The 20,964-nt window shown below is 42.1% G+C and overlaps 1 protein-coding gene across 1 annotated transcript in view; it reads left to right on the top strand.

Annotated features, from left to right (window-relative positions):
• The first annotated feature begins 404 nt into the window (after window positions 1–404).
• Window positions 405–20,964, top strand: part of LOC126416320 (ATP-binding cassette subfamily G member 4-like) — a 487,342-nt gene continuing 466,782 nt past the window's right edge. The window contains exon 1 of the mRNA XM_050083982.1: window positions 405–800. Within this exon, the coding sequence (XP_049939939.1) occupies window positions 500–800 (301 nt within the window). The 5' untranslated portion in view covers window positions 405–499. The remainder of the gene's footprint in view (window positions 801–20,964) is intronic.

The following is a 20,964-nucleotide window of genomic DNA, read 5'->3' as shown; positions in this document are numbered from 1 at the left end:
CGGTATCGGTAGGTTCGGTTCACTCGTCTTTGTACCCTCACTCTCTCTGCGAGTGGAGCAAGTAAGGGATGACTAGCATAGGTGCGGAGCAGTCTCCACGACACAATGTACAGAGACTCCGGGGTATGTAAATGTACATGTACAGGAAGCCGGCAGGTAGCACGATTCCAAGCAGCTAACAAGAACACACTCGCATCGCACGCTCTGATTTTGCTATCACATGACGTCGCCAGGGCGACCGTGACGGTAGCTGCCCGTCACGTGTCGCTGCCCACGCGGGTGGAGAGGCACGCAGCCCTGGGCAGGCGACGGACGGCGAGAGAGAGGGAGAGAGAGAGAGTAGCGGAAGCCATAGAGAGTGGGAGGGAGGGGGAGGGGGGAGGGGCCGATAGCGGCGGTGGCCGGCGTGCTGCCTCCGCCAGTAGACGCGGCGCCGCGCCGGCTCACGGTAACACTGCACAGTGCTCAAAGCGCCCGCCTGCGGTACTCAGCTCTCAGCATGGACGCCAGGGCGGGACTCGAGTGCACGGTGGAAGCCGGAGCTGCCAGCACCGAAGCACAGTGCGCGCTGGACGAGAGGACAGCCGTCGCAATGGACGTATCTCAGTGTACAGTGGCTGGGACAGCCATCCCACCGGACTCTACCGCGAGAGTGATAGATGGAGCTGTCATTACGGACCCTAGCACAGGGATGCTGCTACCACTGTCCACGACTCGCACGCTGTCGTATCTGCCCGAGCGGCCGCCGGTGGACATCGAGTTCCAGGACCTCTCCTACTCTGTTCCCATCAGCAGAAAAGGTCAGTAGCATAGTCTGTTACAGTACCTATTATATTAGGTCTACGACTCTGATCTGTCGTTTTTTTTTCTCGAAGTTCGAGGCTTTATTGTGAAAAACTTACAAAAAATTTACGATACAAAGTATTGGCAGTCGCTGGCCACTACGTTCTCCCATTTTCGGGGTAGCATACGAAGCCCGCAGTTGAAAAACTGGTCGACTTTTCAGGAGATCCATGAATCTATCCAATTTTGAACTTGTTCGTATAACCGGAAGTGCTGATTAGCCAGGCTGTATGAAACTGATCTCAAAAGGCTTTAGTCAAATGGTTCAAATGGCTCTGAGCACTATGGGACTTAAGTTCTGAGGTCATCAGTCCCCTAGAACTTAGAACTACTTAAACCTAACTAACCTAAGGACATCACATACATCCATGCCCGAGGCATGATTCGAACCTGCGACCGTAGCGGTAGCGCGGTTCCAGGCTGAAGTGCCTAGAACCGCTCGGCCATTCCGCCTGGCCGGCCTTCTCCAGGTGGAGCAATGTCTAGAGAATACGGCGGGTGGCGTAGAACTCCCCATTTCCACGTTTACACGTATATTTTGGAGGGTTTTGCGACGTGCGTTCGAGCATTGTCATGCTGAAGCTGAAGCTTAGCATAGTTATTTATTTCTCCGGGTAGTCTGTCACCCAGGCGAACAGCTCCTCGAAACATGCACCGCGCCACGGACGGAAGCTGGTGGGGGCAGTATTATGCTAATGCAGACGTTCACCTGAGCTTCCATGAGGCATGTGATAGTAACAGAAGGTAGCTAGAAAGGTGTGGACTTGATGAACCTTTTCATGTCCATTACTGTGTTGTGATCATTTGCCATTCAGTGCTCGGCTCAAATGCACCAACTTCTTTCGATAACGATCTTCTGTGATTGTTTCCCTCGGTTTCAGTAACTTCAAGGACCTTCTCTGCTCCATCACCACGCCGATCTTCCACGTCAAAGTCATCGTTCTTGAAGTGCTGCAATTACTGCCTGTACGTTCTTTCACCAGTAGGTGCCCCACCATAGGTCTCACCGAGCATTTTGTGAGTCTCAGCCGCAGATTACTTCGTGTTAAAGCAAAAAATTAAAACTTCCTCCAAATGACGAGAACTAGGATCGTAAGTCGACATATTCAATCGAGAATAGTTTTATGATGCAATTAGAAACCGACTGATATTTTATAGCATTCTGTTTACAAATGACTAAGCTAACTTCGACATTTACGATCTACCACCTACACCACCTACACCACAACTTGCCTCTACTGCTATCAATTGTAAAACGGTGAAAGCAAAGTTGTAGAGCTAACAAAATTGTAAAAACGTCACTGGTCTCGCTCGACTGGTAAACCCTGCACGCCCCCCTGCATGGGTGTCTGGAACCGATACTGCCACTCTTATGGCTTGCTAAGTGGTGAGAACTATAAATCAAACCGAGCGTACTATATAAATACTGGCGTAAGCTGTATCGCTGCATCCGTTTGTAAATGTAAATTGTGTAGCTATTTCTAGCAGTAGCTGGTCTATTCGTATACACTATATAAGAGACCATTACTGTAAAATTTAAATATAAAAAAATGTCTTCTTCTACGTGTATAGGAAGAACCCGAACTCCACCATCAAAATTTTGGAGGTAGTTCATCGATATTTACCAAATCAGGACGATAGTTGCTTGTAGAATTTAGAACTGATAACAAATGCTGACTAACTTCGTCTGAGAACAAACATTTTCATTGTTCATTCTTAGTTTACGGAACACTGAAACTTACATTATACGTTAGTAAACTTCGGTTTGGAAACTTAACGTATGATACTAAAATATCTTGTCCCGGGTACACTGTCATCCAGGCAAACGGCTCCTCAAAGCATGCACCGCACTACGGACGCAAGCTTGTGGGGACAGTATTATGCTATTCACCTGGTTTCACATGGGAACTGTGGTAGTAATGGAATGCACCATGACTGCTGTGGACTACGTGAACATTATTGCCCATCAACTGCATTTCATGTTTGACACCTACCCAGACAGAGATGGAATCTTCCAAAACAATCCATGTCACAATTCCAGAATCGTGCTACACTGGTTTGAAGACAATGAACTCTTGCTGAGGTCCTGGCCCCCAGATCTGCCCGATCTGAACCCCATGGAACACATCTGTCACGTTAACGGGCACCAGCTTCAACTCCCCATACAACCTGACCGCTTTATGCGGGAATTGCGTGATCTAGACATCTCGTGCCACTTACTTTCGGAAACACACTAACAATAAGTTCCCATCAAATTCATCTGACAAAAATCTTTATCGTAATATCGTATTGCGTTCCTAAGGTGGGTCAACACGATGCTAAGCAAGTGGTCAAAAAGTTTTGTCTCATCAATGTATATTACGACAGTAAAATCCTAATCAAAGTGCAATTTATTTATCTCTGTGAAGATAACCCAATTAATGCAGATTTTGATGAAACCGCACGACAACGTTTTGGCCAAAGATTGGCGACGTGAATCCATTATTATCTCAAAAATCCGTAAGAATACTGATTCCACTTGTCAAATCTTATGAAAGTGATGAGCCATTATAAAATGCGGTTCTCTGGCCGAGGGTTAATAGAATATGAGGAAAGGGTATCAAAAATAAGAACTGCAGACCATTTCACTGACTATTTTTGTTTTAATAAAACAGCTTCAGTATATGTTTTTTGTTCACTAAACATTTATTTATTTTTATCATTGCATAAATAGTAGCATTATCTTTTATTTCAGTGCTACCTTCGGTTATGTGCTACACATTTTTGAGAGTACTGGCTAAAGTCTAAATGTGTTCGAAGATAACCGTCTGACGTGGGCCGGAATCCACCGCTCTAGGGTATACTCTGTTGTGAACTGTCTGTTCGTCTCTTCAACTAAGCTAGCTGGTGACAACCGATGTCATTTTTCTATCTTTGTGCATTATCCATTCAGAGACGTTTCGGAATAGGACGTAGTTTAGATCCAATCCATTTTCAATCTAGATTCCAACTTTTCGAGCACATATTCTTCATCAATACAAATTTGTTCATATTTATAGCATTTGATCTATTCGTCCATATAGGACATACACATTGTCTTCACAGGTAAATCTACGTTAGCGCTTAGGTACGACTCGGACCTTGGATATCTGCTTTAGGGAGCAGCAACAATACCCCGAGACCATCTAAGTTGGCGACCTAGGTGGTGTGGCTGGCTCAGACGATACTATACGGGGTGAACCAGAGCTCCATCGACAGAGTTTCAGGAGTTGTTCAGGATTGCCTTGGTATAAATGACCCGCTGTCCCAGGTGACACTTACTGCATTTCCTTCGGTTTCTTGTCCCAATTACTTTTGTATCTCTATGGTGCACAATAGTGCAGATGTCGACATTATGGGTTATGTATCTTGTTTCCATCACTCTCGGTATTTGTCGCTGAAGAAAGAAATGCTTTTTACCTCGTTCCCCTCAAGCCTGCATTCGTTACTGATAGGTTCTGTTGTCCGGCAATATTAGTCGTGTAGCGATACATACCATTACTATTGATAGGGTTACTGATGAAACAGTTGGCCGATCTGCACCTCGGGTACGGGGCTCATTGAATGCAACAGTAGATCGGTACAGTGACGCTATGCTGATCTGTTCCCGCACCGATGATAATCGTGTCACAGTACTTTTAAGTCTGATGGTTCTTGCATTACTCTGTCCTGCGCGTTGTACGTTTGCTTATTGAATAGTACATTCTTCTTCACTGTTGCGAAAGTAATCTCTCTTATGACGATATTTTCACGAAACCAAGGGTGATTTCGGTAGCAAATCGAATAAATGAAAATTATATTGTTGCTCTGTAGCAAACCGCCAAAGACCGTGGGTCCCTGTTACCAAAATACTGAGAAGGTATTCCTGAACAACCTCTGAAAGGTTGCCGGTTGTGTTTTGGTGCACCCTGTATACCCAGCCAGTAGGTAGGGTGACACAACGGCTTAGACACAGCAGAATTCAAATACTCGTCCCAACATCCTGGTTTGGTCTTTCTGTACTTTCGATGAAACACTTCCAATGAAATCCAGACGACTGACTGTTGTTTAGTCTCACCGCGCGCTACAGATGTACTATAAGGGCTCCTGCATTAATATTTACTGGTCCATTGCGACTGTCAACCGACAAGCAGAAGGCACGTGGCGTCACCTATCGTGCTGAACGAAACCATTTGCTGCGGCGACAGCAGCGTAGCAATTACGCTTTTGGCTCGCGTTCCAGTATAAATATAGTAGGCCAGTGGTCGTCAAACTGTGGCCCGCGAACTGCACGCGGCCCGAGTCAAGTATTCGTGCGGCCCACGGCTCTCAGACGTATTTCGTAATAATATACGTCTAGCGTACAACATCCGAAAAAAATGGTTCAAATGGCTCTGAGCACTATGGGACTCAACTTCTAAGGTCATCAGTCCCCTAGAACTTAGAACTACTTAAACCTAACTAACCTAAGGACATCACACACATCCATGCCCGAGGCAGGATTCGAACCTGCGACCGTAGCGGTCTCGCGGTTCCAGACTGCAGCGCCTAGAACCGCACGGCCACTTCGGCCGGCGATCAACATCCGAATCCAGAAACGCCAACTAAGGTTAAGAGCTTCTGAGAAGTGTCGTTTTCTCGTTCAGTGACAAATAATAATACCTACAGGGGCAGTCGAATAATTTTAATTGTCGTTGGTGAATTCGGCCGTCAGCTAACAAGTTAACCACTTACCTCACAAGCAGAGGAGTTAAGTAGCGCGATCATTGCGGGCTTAGGAAGTGTGAGAGGACGAGTGTCTTAGTGTTTGTCTTCCAGTGTTGAGAACACACGGGTGTGCGCGATTCATACCATTCAGCCACTACGGTACAAATTTTGAAACGGACGTTACTTGTATTTGTGAATGGACCTTGTCGTCTGGAAATGCAGTCCTTATTTGTAGCAAGGAACGTTAAATTACTTAAGGTTGTTGCAATAAAGCGCAGTGGATAGAAGGAAACGGGCATTCAGATCATGTATCGAACTTTCGTGAAGGTATCCTATATTCAATAGTGCATTTAAATACACGAGGTTTGTTAAAAAAGTAAGGTGACTTTATATTTTTATGAAAAAATATTTATTTATTCGCCAATATTTATGTTGTCCCCTTCAAATAAACTTGTTCCAACGCTTCTTTCAATTCTCGAAACACTTTCCATAAGCACATTTTGGTACAACCTGGAGTTCTTCCAGCGATGCTGGTTTTGTTCCTCAATCACTGAAAATCTTCGTCCTTTCATAGGTTTCTTCAGTTTTGGGAACAGGAGAATCCCCGCAGGGGGCCAAATCCGGTGAATATGGTGGCTGAGGCATGACTGTCGCATTGTTTTTGGCCGAAAAATCTCTCACAAGCAATGATGAATGAGCAGGTGCAGTGGCGTAATCCCAAATCCATGAATTGCTTTTCCACAATTCAGACGTTTTTTGGGTATTGGTTCTGGCAAACGGCGCATAACGTCAAGTTAATACTCCTTACTGACCGTACGACCTTGTAAAAATTCATACTCACAACTCCACAGTAATTGAAAAAAAACAGTGAGCAAAACTTTGACATTTGATCGAACTTTGCCTGCTTTTTCGGTCTTGGTTCTCCGGGATGCTTCCATTGGGTCAACTGGGCTTTGGTTTCGACGTCATAGCCGTAAACCAATGTTTCGTCACCAGTTATGAACCTTTTGAGTGAATCAGTATCGTCACAACTCCTGAGCGATGCTCATGTGACGATTCTTCTGATCAAAACTGCCGGCCGCTGTGGCCGAGAGGTTCTAGGCGCTTCAGTCCGGAACCGCACTGCTGCTATGGTCACAGCTTCGAATCCTGCCTCGGGCATGGATGTGTGATGTCCTTAGTTTAGTTAGGTTTAAGTAGTTCTAAGTCTAGGGGACTGATGACCCCAGATGTTAAGTCCCATAGCGCTTAGAGCCATTTGAACCATTTGATCAAAACTGAGAAGTTCTAGAACAAACTTAGCTGACTCACGTCTCTTGCCCAAAACATCCAAAAAAATTGCATGACACGAGCCAACCGATATGCCAACATCGTCACCACCTGTTCTTACGGTAATTCGACGATTTTCCAAAACAATTTTCTTCACAGCATCGACGTTTTCATTTGCTGTTGTGCCGCGGCGTCCAGAGCATTAGCATCTTCTCGGCCATCTTGGAAGAGCTTGTATCACTTGTAAACATTTTTTTACTTAGAGCAGACTCACTGTATGCCACTGTCAACATTTCAAGTGTTTTAGAGCACTTGATTCAATTTTTCACACAAAATTTGATGCAAATTCTTTGCGCCATTTTTTATAATAATCGAAAATCGCCGAGCACACTACAACACCTCTAACCTTTCTATCTAACTAAAACAAACGAAGTACCCTGTACACTTGAAACTGTGAACAAATGTTCGGGATATGCGTACCAACATAACAAAAAAACGATAATCGAATTGAAATGTCACCTTAATTTTTGAACAGCCCTCGTATGTACAAATACCGCTGGAATGAATGGGTTAGGGACACGCAAGTCGCCGAAGTGGCGTCCAATTGAAACACCTGTACCAGCCTACTGCGCCACATGAAATTATTATTATTATTCCTATTATTATTGTTACTATAGCGAATAGCTACTGTTTTCCTTGTCCTGCTTTCAGCCACGTCGTGATACTGTTTCATGCCCTTCTTTACTTTTCACCCTTCGGGTTTATATCCTTCCCCAAGAGACAGTCTTTGACTGCTTACTGAACTGCCATCGTTCCACTCCTCTGTTGTTTATACTCGTATGTACACAATGTCTCACTTTCATACAATAATGTAGTAACATCAATTGTCTCATGACATTTCAGCTGCGTCTCTTTCGTTTCACTATACGTACTGCACTTATTATTCGATGCGTACTTGTGAATTTCATCTCTGCATCGGTATTAACACTCACATGTCGCATTCAACGTAATTAAAACATTTAACACTATCACTAGGGTAAAATTTCCTTTAAACGTCTTGAAGCGTTGTCCGTGTTATGTGTGACAGTCTGTGCTGCCTACAGTAGGGACGCCCCTTTGAGTATGTGTAACTTCGAGTCTGCAGTTAACAACTAGAGTCATTTAAAATGCAGGACGTTGATATGACCTTGCTGAATACTGTGCATTTCCCAGTAGTCGGAAAAGTGCTTTCTGGCAAAGAAAACACTACAACGCTGTTCACCTTGGCTGCAACGATTACAATCTTACAGAGCAGTGGCAAGTAAGGTCAGTTTGTAAAAGGGGAGTTCTCATGAAAACTTCGGTTTTTTGACAGGATTATTAGAAATGCTGCACATCTGCGAAGGACGCCTAGCGCGAAACTTTAGTGCGATGTATTCCTGATTACTGATCGAGATTTTAGTATCCTCACCAAGTGATGAGCCAGTGTTTAGTAGATACATTACGTCAGTGTGAAGATGAAAAACGGAGGAATTTCTTGACGCGATGCAGACCTTTAAACGATTATTTTAGTCCAGATCATAGCATCGGAAATATGCTTAACGAATCGTTGCAGGACAAACAACGTCCTTCTCGTGAAGCGCTATTTGGTAAATTTAAAGACTAAGTATTTCAGAAAGACTGCGCAGCGATTGGGTCCGCTTCATAGAACATTTAGTTAAGGTTCATGAGGATAACAGTAAGAGAGAATACAATCAAAACATGAGTAATATGCCACGAATCATAAGGAGATGGTAAACCATTTGTGAGTACATATCTAGGCATAGACTTATGGCTGACAGTATGAGCTGCTTAACGTATTGTGAAATACTGTCATCTTAGACAACTTACTTGTAGCTTACATAAAACTGAGGATATGTTATAGTCCAAACTACTCCTGACAGAAACAGGTACACATTTCGCGACCCAGTGTCAGGCCTGGTTGTTGGTGAGAGAAAGGACTGACAGAGCAAGAAGACAAAATCTATAGATAAAAAGCTCTTTGGAAGTGTAAAAGTTGTAATCAATTTCAGAGTTGTTCGGAAATATCACATGAGGGCCAGCCTCCCTTATCGTGTATCTGACACATAATTCATCCACCCGGATACACAATTTCAGTTCACCTAAAAGTCTCATTTGTTTTAATATCATCCCCGCCCATAAGTATATAGACTCGTCTTAACCACTACACAGACATCTCGGAGGACCTCTAGGACAACTTATTTCCACACTGTAGGGAGATGTTCACTTTTGTTTGTCACTGGGGTTCTACTCTCACATTTGCTGCTGCCATGTGCCGTCATCCTTCTTCTCGAACTGGCCAAGTGACAAATGCTGTTTTAATTTGTTTATCACAACGATAATCTTTCTGACTCCCAAATGTATTTCTGTACCATTCATAATACCTAGAAACGTTATAACCTTTTCTCCAGAAAGCTTATTTCATGGCCAGAAAACTTTTTCTCTGCTACATTTTTAGTTTCTGGATCTCAGTCCCAATCATATTAATACGTTCAAAAATCCACATTCACTACATATTCCGTCCTTTTTGACATGCTGCCATATAGAAGACCCGATGTGTTCCTGCCTTCAATCCTTTTTGCTTACATAAACTATATGGGTTATTCATAATGACCTCTGGGGTTCGAGAAGACAGCGGCATGAAAACTGCAAGTCATACAGGAAACAGACTCACGTCACTGGCTAGACAATTTCTTCAAGTTTTTCACTCACATTACAGGTGCTCAATACGGACAGTCTTTGCTGTGCGGGAAACATTAATACGTACTGACACGCATTGTTCGGGAAGATAGGACAGCAGCGCGCTTTGGAAATATGTTCATTGGATATCCTGCGTGCAGGCGCGAATTAATTACGTACGACTGTATGGAGCAGATGATTCGTGTACACGTTTCTACAATCCTGCCTGCTAGTTCAACTACGCCCTGCGCTTTTTATGAATTGAAACTTGGAGAGATACCCTAGACAATGACGTGTATCATTTTTCTGTATGTCTTGCTCTTCTCATGCTGTCATTTTCTGAAACCCAGTGGTACTTAAGAATAAGGCTGTACTTTTGATATTTGATGATAGTGGTACTCTAAGGTATTTGAATTTTCTCCGTGAAATATAATATATTCCAGACTTTGTCTTGTCACGCTCTTTGTATTACTTGTAAGTCCCCGTTTGGGCCAGTTCGGTCAGCTTTCGTAACTTGTAACTTGCACCATCGTTATCTTTAACTAGAGCGACCTGATCATTGTCGAAGAGAAGCTCCCCTCTACGTATCAAATTAGAGATGATGAAATTAGCTTGATGGGTAGATAAGAGGCGATAAATCAGATCAGTATTTTATTTAACAAATAGAAAAATCTACCGTAAGGGAACCATAAGAATCAGAACGTATAATAATCGTCAGAGGGGAAGAAAATATATAGACTTTAGGCCAACGGTGAACTGCACATTTATAGTAGCTTTGAGCACACGTTAAAATACCTTTCCGATCAAATTTGGTCAAAGGCCAGGCGGCACACAAACATTTACCATGCCCGTCTCTGAAACAGGCGACGAGTCAACTTTAGCCAAACACCGTCATCGCCGATTCAAAAGGCCACTGCCACGGCGCAGTCACCACAAACTGATAAGAGTATTCCTTCGAGGACAGTCTTGTGTGATTGAACAATGATATATTCGTCGTCGTGTTAAGGCACTTTTTTCCACTGTGACTCGAGAGATCTGTCTAAACTCACATCTATGCAAACTACTGTGAAGTGTAAGCCTGAGAGTAGTTCCGATTGTACCATTTGAAAGAGGTTCTTCCCGTTCCAATGTCGTATGGTACGTGGGAAGAATGCTAGTATAAACGCCTCTGTAAGCGATGGTAATCAGTCTTATTTCTTCTTCGCGTTCTCTGTGGGAGCGACAGTGGGTGGTTGTAGAATATTCCTAGATTCCTCACTGGAAGCTGGTTCTTGAAACTGCCTAAGTAGACTTTCACGCGGCTGTTTGTGTCTGTCTTCAAGCGCTAGCCAGTTTGTTCTTTCAGGATCTCCCATTGGTCAAACAAACCTGTGACCATTCGCGCTGCCCTTCTTTGTATACGCTCCACATCTCCAGTTAGGCTCATTTGCTATTATAGGTCCCTAACAGTTGAGAATATTGTAGGACGGGTCCCCCGGGGTTTTGTAACAAGCTTCCTTTGTAGCCTGATTGCATTTTCCCAGTATGCCACAACTGAACCAGAGTCTACTGCAACTGAGGCTATGTGATCATTCCGTTTCTTATTCCTGCAAATCGTTACAACAATGTAGTTGTGTGAGTTGTCTGATTTCAGTTGTGATTGTTGATAGTATAGGCATAGGATACTACATTTTTTTTACGTTTTGTAAATTGCACAGGTTGCGTTTCTGAACAACTAAAGCAAGTTGCTAATCTTTGCACCACTTTGAAACGTAACAATACAGGCCTCAATACAGGGCAGCTTTTTTCAGATATTACTTCATTACAGATAGCTGCATCATCTGGGAAAAGTCTGAGGTTTTAAGCTCCCCCTTCCAACAACCCTACCACAACAAAGGTCAAAATTTAATGATTGTGGTGTTGCTCACGCTGCTAAATACTGCATTTTCGGGCAACAACAAAGTTATTATGTGGCAGGTGTCATTAGAGCACAGTTAATAAAGTCATTTCATGTAATAACGAATAAACTAGGCACTCATGTTTTCGTGTTTCCCACGCTGGTCTCGTTGTAAAATCATGGCTCAATCGTCGAAAATCTAAGTAGTGATGATTCCAAGCTCGGATGCAAAAAAGGCCTAGGTTTCATTCTGCTATATTCAAAAGTTTTGTAGATGCGCTTCACAAACCATTCTTGAAGATTAAACCATTCAAAGTTAGCACAATAGTGATGTAAAAAAAGTAATCAGCACTCGGAATTTAAGTTACACTTCCTTTTAATTGCTTTTATTGCAATATCACGTAACACACAAAACATCACTTCACAATACAAAACATACTTGAAAACATCTTCCTCACTGTTAAAGTTCACATTTTATAAGCTGACTACGTTATGCATCTTTCCAATATGACGTCCAAGGCTTGACTTTTTCAACGTCCGACTCTCTAACAACTAACTCATAATCGCTTACGCGCCCAAAAATCAGAGTTACAAGTACGTCAAAGATCATAGTGACAAAAGAAAGAATACACATAAGAATAATATCAATGCAACATAAACATATCGATGTATCAAAGTACCTCTACATTAAAGAAATCAAATCTGAATGTTGTCTCAGAAATATGTTAACTACTTCTACAGAAACACAGTAGAATATTACTGGTATCGAGAGGTTCAGGTGAGGTGCCGTAATGGTTACGTAATTCGAGTACCATTACACCCTCCACTTTTCTCGCACCACTGCAATACATTTAATTTGAAGACAGTCGGATCTTTCGAAGGGAGACAACTTACAAACAGATGACGCCCGGAAAAACGTTGAAACCATGTGGCTACCTCTAATGAATTGCCATAAAAAATTAATCACCAGTGAAGACAAGGATTCTGTGCAATAAAAGGCGCTGTCCGTTGACTATGGTTCCATGAAACTATTACTGCTCTACGTGAAAGATTATCCAGTCTTATAATTAATATTTATATATCAAATAATATACAGCTTGCTATAACTACTTAAACATTACCCACCTTAACCTTCAAGTGTCCATATCCCATGAATCTATGAACAGATGTTTATACAGTCGATCTCAGCTTCTAACTCTACCTTTACACAACTGCTGCCTTCGTGTGCTCTATACTGCTAGCACTACCGACGTGACACGGCAGTGTCCCAGCCGCAAGGAAAGAGGTGTAACAATAACGAAAACCTGAAGAAATGGTTCATCGGAAAGCCCACGCTGCGTCAATGAGCGCAAGTCTTAAAGGCACATTGCTCGTACAGGGTTACTATTAATACAGTCTGCTAGATCATTTACACTGATTGCCGCCGCTGGCCACATCAGACCCTTTCACCTTACCCCGTGGCCTGGCCTGGCGGTGAAGCATTCTTCACTTTGCGTACGGCAGTCAGCGTGTTAATATGCAACATGTATTCAGAGGGTCCCAAAACATTTCCCTGAGGCATGTCTGAAATTACTTCCACACTGTTGACGACTATCCATCTAATATGAGGGGCTGCGTTCGCTACACCAAAAGATCCTCAGTCCAGTAAAAAATTTCACTCGGTTCCAGATAGATGCAGCGTTCCGTTAATAATCATTTGTGTGCCACTGAGTCAAACGTTTTGGGAAGTCAAGAAATACTAGACCTTTCCGACTGCCCTGCTCCACAGCTTTCGCAGTGTTGTTTAAGAAAATCGCAAGTTACGCACGACCTGTTTCTGGAATACATGTTGGTCTCTTCGAGACACTTCATTGCGTTTCAACTCAGGGTATGTTAATACTCTACGACAAATGCATGCCAAAGACACTCAACCGTTGTTTTGTTGAATTCAACGAATTCGAACATAAAACATTGGCAAACAATCTAAACAAGAACCCTAAAAAGTTTTGGTCATATGTAAAATCGGTAAGCGGATCTAAATCCCCTATTCAGTCACTCGTTGACCACGATGGCACCGAAACAGAGGACGACCGAAGAAAGGCAGAAATACTGAATTCAGTGTTCCGAAACTGTTTCACTGCGGAAAATCGTAACACGGTCCCTGACTTCAGCCGTCGCACGGACGCCAAAATGGAAAATATTGAAATAAACGATATCGGAATTGAAAAACAACTGCTATCACTTAGTAGCGGAAAAGCATCCGGACCAGACGAGATACCCTTAAGATTCTACAGTGATTATGCTAAAGAACTTGCCCCCTTTCTATCAGCAATTTATCGTAGATCGCTGGAAGAACGTAAAGTACCTAGCGACTGGAAGAAAGCGCAGGTCGTTCCCATTTTCAAGAAGGGTCGTAAATCAGATGCGAATAATTATAGGCCTATTTCGCTTACGTCAATCTGTTGTAGAATAATGGAACATGTTTTGTGTTCTCGTATTATGACGTTCTTAGATAATACAAATCTCCTTCATCATAACCAACATGGATTCCGCAAACAGAGATCATGTGAAACTCAGCTCGCCCTATTTGCCCAAGAAATTCACAGTGCCGTAGACACTGGCGAGCAGATTGATGCCGTATTCCTGGACTTCAGGAAGGCATTTGATACGGTTCCGCACTTACGTTTAGTGAAAAAAATACGAGCTTACGGAATATCGGACCAGGTTTGTGATTGGATTCAGAATTTCCTAGAAGAAAGAACACAACATGTCATTCTTAACGGTTCAAAATCTGCAGATGTAGAGGTAATTTCGGGAGTACCGCAGGGAAGCGTGATAGGACCTTTATTGTTTACAATATACATAAATGACTTAGTTGACAACATCGGTAGCTCCGTGAGGCTATTTGCAGATGACACGGTTGTCTACAAGAAAGTAGCAACATCAGAAGACTCGTACGTACTCCAGGAGGACCTGCAGAGGATTAATGCATGGTGCGACAGCTGGCAGCTTTCCCTAAACGTAGATAAATGTAATATAATGCGCATACATAGGGGCAGAAATCCATTCCAGTACGACTATGCCATAGGTGGTAAATCATTGGAAGCGGTAACGACCGTAAAATACTTAGGAGTTACTATCCGGAGCGATCTGAAGTGGAATGATCACATAAAACAAATAGTGGGAAAAGCAGGCGCCAGGTTGAGATTCATAGGAAGAATTCTAAGAAAATGTGACTCATCGACGAAAGAAGTAGCTTACAAAACGCTTGTTCGTCCGATTCTTGAGTATTGCTCATCAGTATGGGACCCTTACCAGGTTGGATTAATAGAAGAGATAGACATGATCCAGCGAAAAGCAGCGCGATTCGTCATGGGGACATTTAGTCAGCGCGAGAGCGTTACGGAGATGCTGAACAAGCTCCAGTGGCGGACACTTCAAGAAAGGCGTTACGCAATACGGAGAGGTTTATTATCGAAATTACGAGAGAGCACATTCCGGGAAGAGATGGGCAACATATTACTACCGCCCACATATATCTCGCGTAATGATCACAACGAAAAGATCCGAGAAATTAGAGCAAATACGGAGACTTACAAGCAGTCGTTCTTCCCACGCACAATTCGTGAATGGAACAGGGAAGGGGGGATCAGATAGTGGTACAATAAGTACCCTCCGCCACACACCGTAAGGTGGCTCGCGGAGTATAGATGTAGATGTAGATGTAGATGTACTCATGTTAACCTTCTTGTTGGCTAGCGTGACCTGTAATTTCATCCATCTGCTGGGCACAGTTTATTGTTCAATGGATCTACCTCATGTTATGGATAAAATAGAAGCTAATCTACAGCTACATCTACATGACTATTCTGCAATCCACACTTAAGTGCCTGGCAGAGCGTTGTTAGAGCTACGTTCACACTATTTCTCTACCGTCCCACTCTATAACACTACGTGAGAAAAATAAACACTTAAATCTTCCTGTATAAGCTCTGATTTATCTTATTATGATCACTATTTCTCACTGTGTAGGTTGGCGGCACTAAAATATTTTCACGTTCAGAGCAGAAAGTTGAAGAATGAAATTTCGTGAAAAGATCTCGCCACAACGAAGAACGCCTTTGCTTCAGTGATTGCCATACCAACTCGCTTATCATATCCTTGAAACTCTCTCTCTTATTTCGCGATAATACAAAACGAACTGACCTCCGTTTAACTTTTTCGATCTCTTCCGTCAATCCTATCTGGTAAGGATATCTCCAGCACAGTAATACTCTAACAAACGACGAACAAGCGAAGCGTAGGCAATCTCTTTAGTAGACTGTCGTCTCTTCTATGTGTTCTGCCAATAAAACGTAGTCTCTGGTTTGTCCTCCCCATAATATTACCTATGTGATCTTCCCAATTTAAGTTGTTCGTAATTGTAATTCCTATGTATTTAGTCGTATTGACTGCTTTTAAATTCGTTTCATTTATTATGTAACCGAAATTTAACGAATTTCTTTTTGTGCTCAAGTCGATAACCTTACACGTTTCCTTACTGAGAGACATTTGCCACTTTACAGGGCATACAAATATCGTGCCTAAGACATTTTGCAGTTGGCTTTGATTTTCTCATGACTTTACGTGACGGTAAATGACAGCATCATCCGCAAACAGTCTAAGATGACTGCTCAGACTGTCTCCTGAATGGTCTGTGTAGGTTAGGAACACGAGAGTGCCCATAACACTTCCTGGGAGAACGCCAGATATCACTTCCGTTTTCCTCAATGATTTTCCGTCGATTACTTCGTATTGTGACCTTTCTGACAGAAAATCATGAATCCAGTCGCACAACTGAAGCGGTACTCCATGGGCAAGGAGTCTGATTAGAAGTATCTTGCGAGGAACGGTGTCAAAAGCCTTCTGGAAATCTATAAACGTGGAATCAATTTGCGATCTCCGATCGATAGCACTCATTACTTCGTGCGAATAAACTGCTAGTTGTGTTTCACAAGAACGACATTTTCTGAATCCGTGCTGACAGTGTGTTTAGCTTCAAATTCTACATATAATCTAATAGGAATTCCACAGCAGCAGAACCCGCCATGGTATTTTATTTTATAACTCTGGCTGTTCATTGTTTGAGTGCTAAGGTAGGAGGCCAAATTTTGTCACTTTAGTACGAAGTAAGTTATGGAACTGGCTACAAATTGTTGTATATATTCCTGAATTTATCCGCCACTCGTAGGCAAGTGACAATTAAACTGTTATAACATACTAAAGCCAATATTTGACATAAACATTAACACTCCAAATACAGGAATACAAAGAAAGTGTTTATAATTCAGTTTCCCATAAAAATTATCGGAAGAACAACTAACTGAAATATATTTTTCCATTGTTTCATTGCCAGATACTTTCACTACTGTACATCACTTGAAATATCATAAATGAACAATTTTTCAAGTTAATTTGCATGTCTGTTTAGATGAAGAGCATGTTTCGTGGTAACAAACCGAGGATTTCGTACAAGGAATCCATCTCTCCGAATTTGTTTCCCCGTATCAAAAAAGTAATCTTTACAAATAAGATATAAAATTAGTTTTTGGTAACAGTTCCAAATTTCGTCCCTTGGACGAAAATAGAAACTACACGAGGGACGAAATAACGAACATACCCAGATTTATTATAATGGACGCTACAGCAACGTAGATTAAACCCTTTACTATAGCGATTACACGCGAGAAGCAACACACGCTTGAAATACAGCCCAATATTTGAACACAGATCAGGGCTCACACTAGGAATTTCAAGCTGTTAATCTGACAGCTACACTATCTCACCTCAGCATAAAAAATTTAATTCCTTCGTACACGGAAGCTACATGTGCCGCACACAACAAAACAATGGACTGAGGTCACGCATGAACACGCAGCTAAACATTTATTACGAGCTGTGGGAAACTATAATTCGCAGGGGGACGAAATTAGGAGCAAGGACGATACAAAGGCCCCTTACTTCACAGAGCTTTTCTCCTCAACAACGAGAAAACAGCACCCAAGAAGACTGAAGATGTTTATATTTACTGCGCGAGCATCCCTAGCTGCGGTGCCAGCATACATATTTCACAAGATTCTCACGTTCCCCGGAACCTAGCAGAATGACACCTCGTTGCCGCAGAACTGGATTATTTCATGGGTGAAAATGTACGCACTTCATACGTTGAGATCGCACTGTAGACACTTTTATTGCTCCAAGATGACTGTTTCAACAGTCTTATGCTGCCTTCATCTGATCTTCTGGAATTTGCCATAAAATTGCCATGTTACATTACATGAAGTCAAAGCAAAATGTAACGTGGAAATTTTATAGCAAGTTCCAGAAAATCAGATGGTGACAGCGTAAGATGAAATCGGTCATCTTGGAGCAATAAAAGTGCACCGATCGCACCACAGCACAGCATATCTCATGAATGTCTTGTGTGTTACGCGTGACTTTGTGTCTTAATCTCACCCATCGAACTACTTATTCCAGAGTTTTCTCTCGCGACTCCTTCGGCCAAATAAGATGGAAGTTTCTAGCTCAATGAGTCATCTTCGGTACCGCAGAATTATGCAACGACAGAGAGTTTGTGAAGTTCACGAGATCCTCCGGATGTCTCTGATGACCCAAGACAGTTCACTGCTTGACACTGTCGGCCACAGTCGTCTCCAGAAGTGCAGCCTCTGCGCAGCTTCCCAACAACGCATTCTGTCCAAGTATTTCGTTTGTAATTTCGCTCAGATGAATAATACTTTCACGTTCGCTCATAACATAATCTCTGTCGTTTTACAATTCCACATCAGGTAGAGATTGCGAGAGGCTAACGGGGTGACAGCGACATCCTACTTATAGCCTTACCAGGTAATGTAAAAGTAATTTCATCTTTACATAACAGTTTATTGGACGGGTATCCACACTCAAACTTGTACATGTTGAATGAAAACAACTGTAGCTGTTTAAAATCTCTTATTAAAGGCACGAACCGTTTCGTAATTTAAATTTCATCATCAGCTGCAAATCTGAATGAAAAGAACGAGTAGTTCGAAAACAATATTACGCAAAGACCATTTCACAGTGATAAAAAGTGAACACAAGACCGAATTCTTACGATATAGTGGTCAAGACACTTTTTCAGTCCAATCCCAACCCTTTCTTTGACATTTGTGAAATTTCACAGAAACCTATAGTCTTCGATTAAACTGGAACCTGTGAACAAACGAGACGAGAGAAAAGGTTATAAAAAGCGCTGGAAAGAAGAGGTAGGAGATGGGAAAGAAGACGAAGTGTACAGTAAACAGTGCCTCATCTGAAGCCGTTGCAGCACGGAACGCTGCGACTGCCATACACGAACTGACAGGATATCAAAACACAGGCCCGGGGAAAGGGACACATGAGCAGGAGTGTAAATAACATCCGATAAACGTTAAAGGGACGCATGGAACAAGGCGCCAAAAAGAAACATAATAATAAAGATAGAAAATGTTAATTGAATAACTCCTACACAGAGAGATGAAAACATAGAACCTGTCGTGAGCCATTTATAAACATAACATTTAGAATAAAAATATCTTTAAAATTCTTAAAATTTTAAAATTTAAACTAAAATAGTTTTTAAGAACTTTTCAAAGAGGAGAATGGCCCTATTAAAGGCACCAAAGAAGGGGAGGTAAGGCGGAGAGTGCGAATGAACCAGGCTATTCATTTAAGTAATCGGAGTTAGCTTAAATGACTTTATGCCTTAATTCAATTTGAGGATTAATTATTTGGTTTGAGGATTTTGTTAATGCACGAAAGATCTCCAGCTCTTCCAAGATATTAAGAACGTTAACCTGCGTTCCGTACACAAAATTGTAAGACCAGATGTAATACTAGAAACTGAGTGACCCATTTCGGATAAATGTGAACATAAGACAGAATTGGAATCCGAACCAGAAATATGTTCCTTAAATCTAACTTCAAAGGACCTTCCAGTTTGGCCTATGTGCTTAGACTGGCAATCGCAGATGATTTTGTAAACGCGTGATGACTTATGGGGCTCCCGTTTCGTCCTCTCCCTATGTTTAAACCTCAGGGCCTTATTCCTCGGAATGACATATGCTAGGACAATGTCTTTTGTAGCCATCTGCGCATCCACTCTATTTGAAACAATTCCATAGTTCGGAATCCTATGATAAGAAACGATCCAAAGGCCATTCTCCTGCGCGGGGAGCAATGTGGATGAAATATCCCTTTGACCCTGGGCCGGAGCGGTCCTACGACTCTTTTCCTTTCACTTTTTTTAAATTCTCTTGTTAATACTCGGGACATCAGTGTGGTACCCGTTAGCAAGTATTATGAACTGGGCGACCCTATATTCGAGTTCATACTGGTGTTACGTAATCTGTAAATCATCAGCCGGAAAACTGCTTTCTTACACTGTAGAGGGTGGGAGGAAGGGCTGTGAAGAACCAAAATCCGTGGTTGCTGGTTTCCTATAAATTTCGTTCAAAATAATTCCGTGGCAGTGACCGGCACGTCCAGAAATGGCAAAATCCCATTTGCACTACGTTCGATTGTGAATTGTACATGCTCATTGAAACCATTAAAAGCTATACAGGAAATCATCACACTCCAGGGCGCAACAGTTGTATAAAAGAGAGATGTCATCGAGCTAGGGTGACAATAGCAGTACTTTACATCGTTACATAGGTACCTCAACGTAAATCCGATATTCTAAATTAGTCGTAAAAATGTTTGCCAGACAAAATGACAAAAGGGAACCCATTGCAACTCCATGTTTCTGAACTTAGACGTCATCACCAAACTTGAAATAGGCAAAATTTAAAACTAAATCCATCTAGCACGAACGAAGTTGTTGAAAATCTGATCCTGGAAAAGCATTTGTCTAATTATGTCCATTTTAATCAATACCCAGTTTCAAGTTCTGAGAAATTTACTTCTGCTTGATTATGACACATAAGTATGTGTTATTCGTGCAGTGCGATAATCCTTATTCAAACTTCAATTGGAAAAATTGTGCCAGTCAACAAACTGTATCGAATATTCCGATATAGCTGGTGAGTTTACATTTCGGTTGTTGATGATGTTTGTGGCATTCCCAATACAGATGACGTGCGATACGTCTTTTTTCCACTTCTGTCAATGAATATTCCTCTGGTATTAGGATCCTTCTATTAGCATGATATTGTTTTGATTTTGGGTGAAGAAATTTTCAAATAATATTTGATGGTGCCTATATACTATGTGGTATTCAAGGACGTCATAAGTAAATATTACTCGGTCGTCCGCAAATTACAGTGTGATCAGATATTCTGTTTTTGGTTATCAGATCCACCATTTTAGTTCAACCATTCATGAACGAACCTGATATATATCGAATCAGTGACATTACCGAAATTTTTGTAGACTTTTGACCGCGCACCTTCGCGCCTTACGGCCATACTATTCGAAACAAGCCACTGTGGCAGTAGGCTGATAGAAGGATGTTTCTAGGCTGGTTTCTTAACTCTTCAAGGTCCTTGTATTCCAATGCGCTGCATAGCCTCGGAAGA

The sequence above is a fragment of the Schistocerca serialis genome, chromosome 8 (assembly GCF_023864345.2).
Source record: "Schistocerca serialis cubense isolate TAMUIC-IGC-003099 chromosome 8, iqSchSeri2.2, whole genome shotgun sequence".
Lineage (NCBI taxonomy): Eukaryota > Metazoa > Arthropoda > Insecta > Orthoptera > Acrididae > Schistocerca > Schistocerca serialis.
Note: the sequence above shows the minus strand (reverse complement) of the source record. Positions and strands in the feature narration are given on the sequence as shown.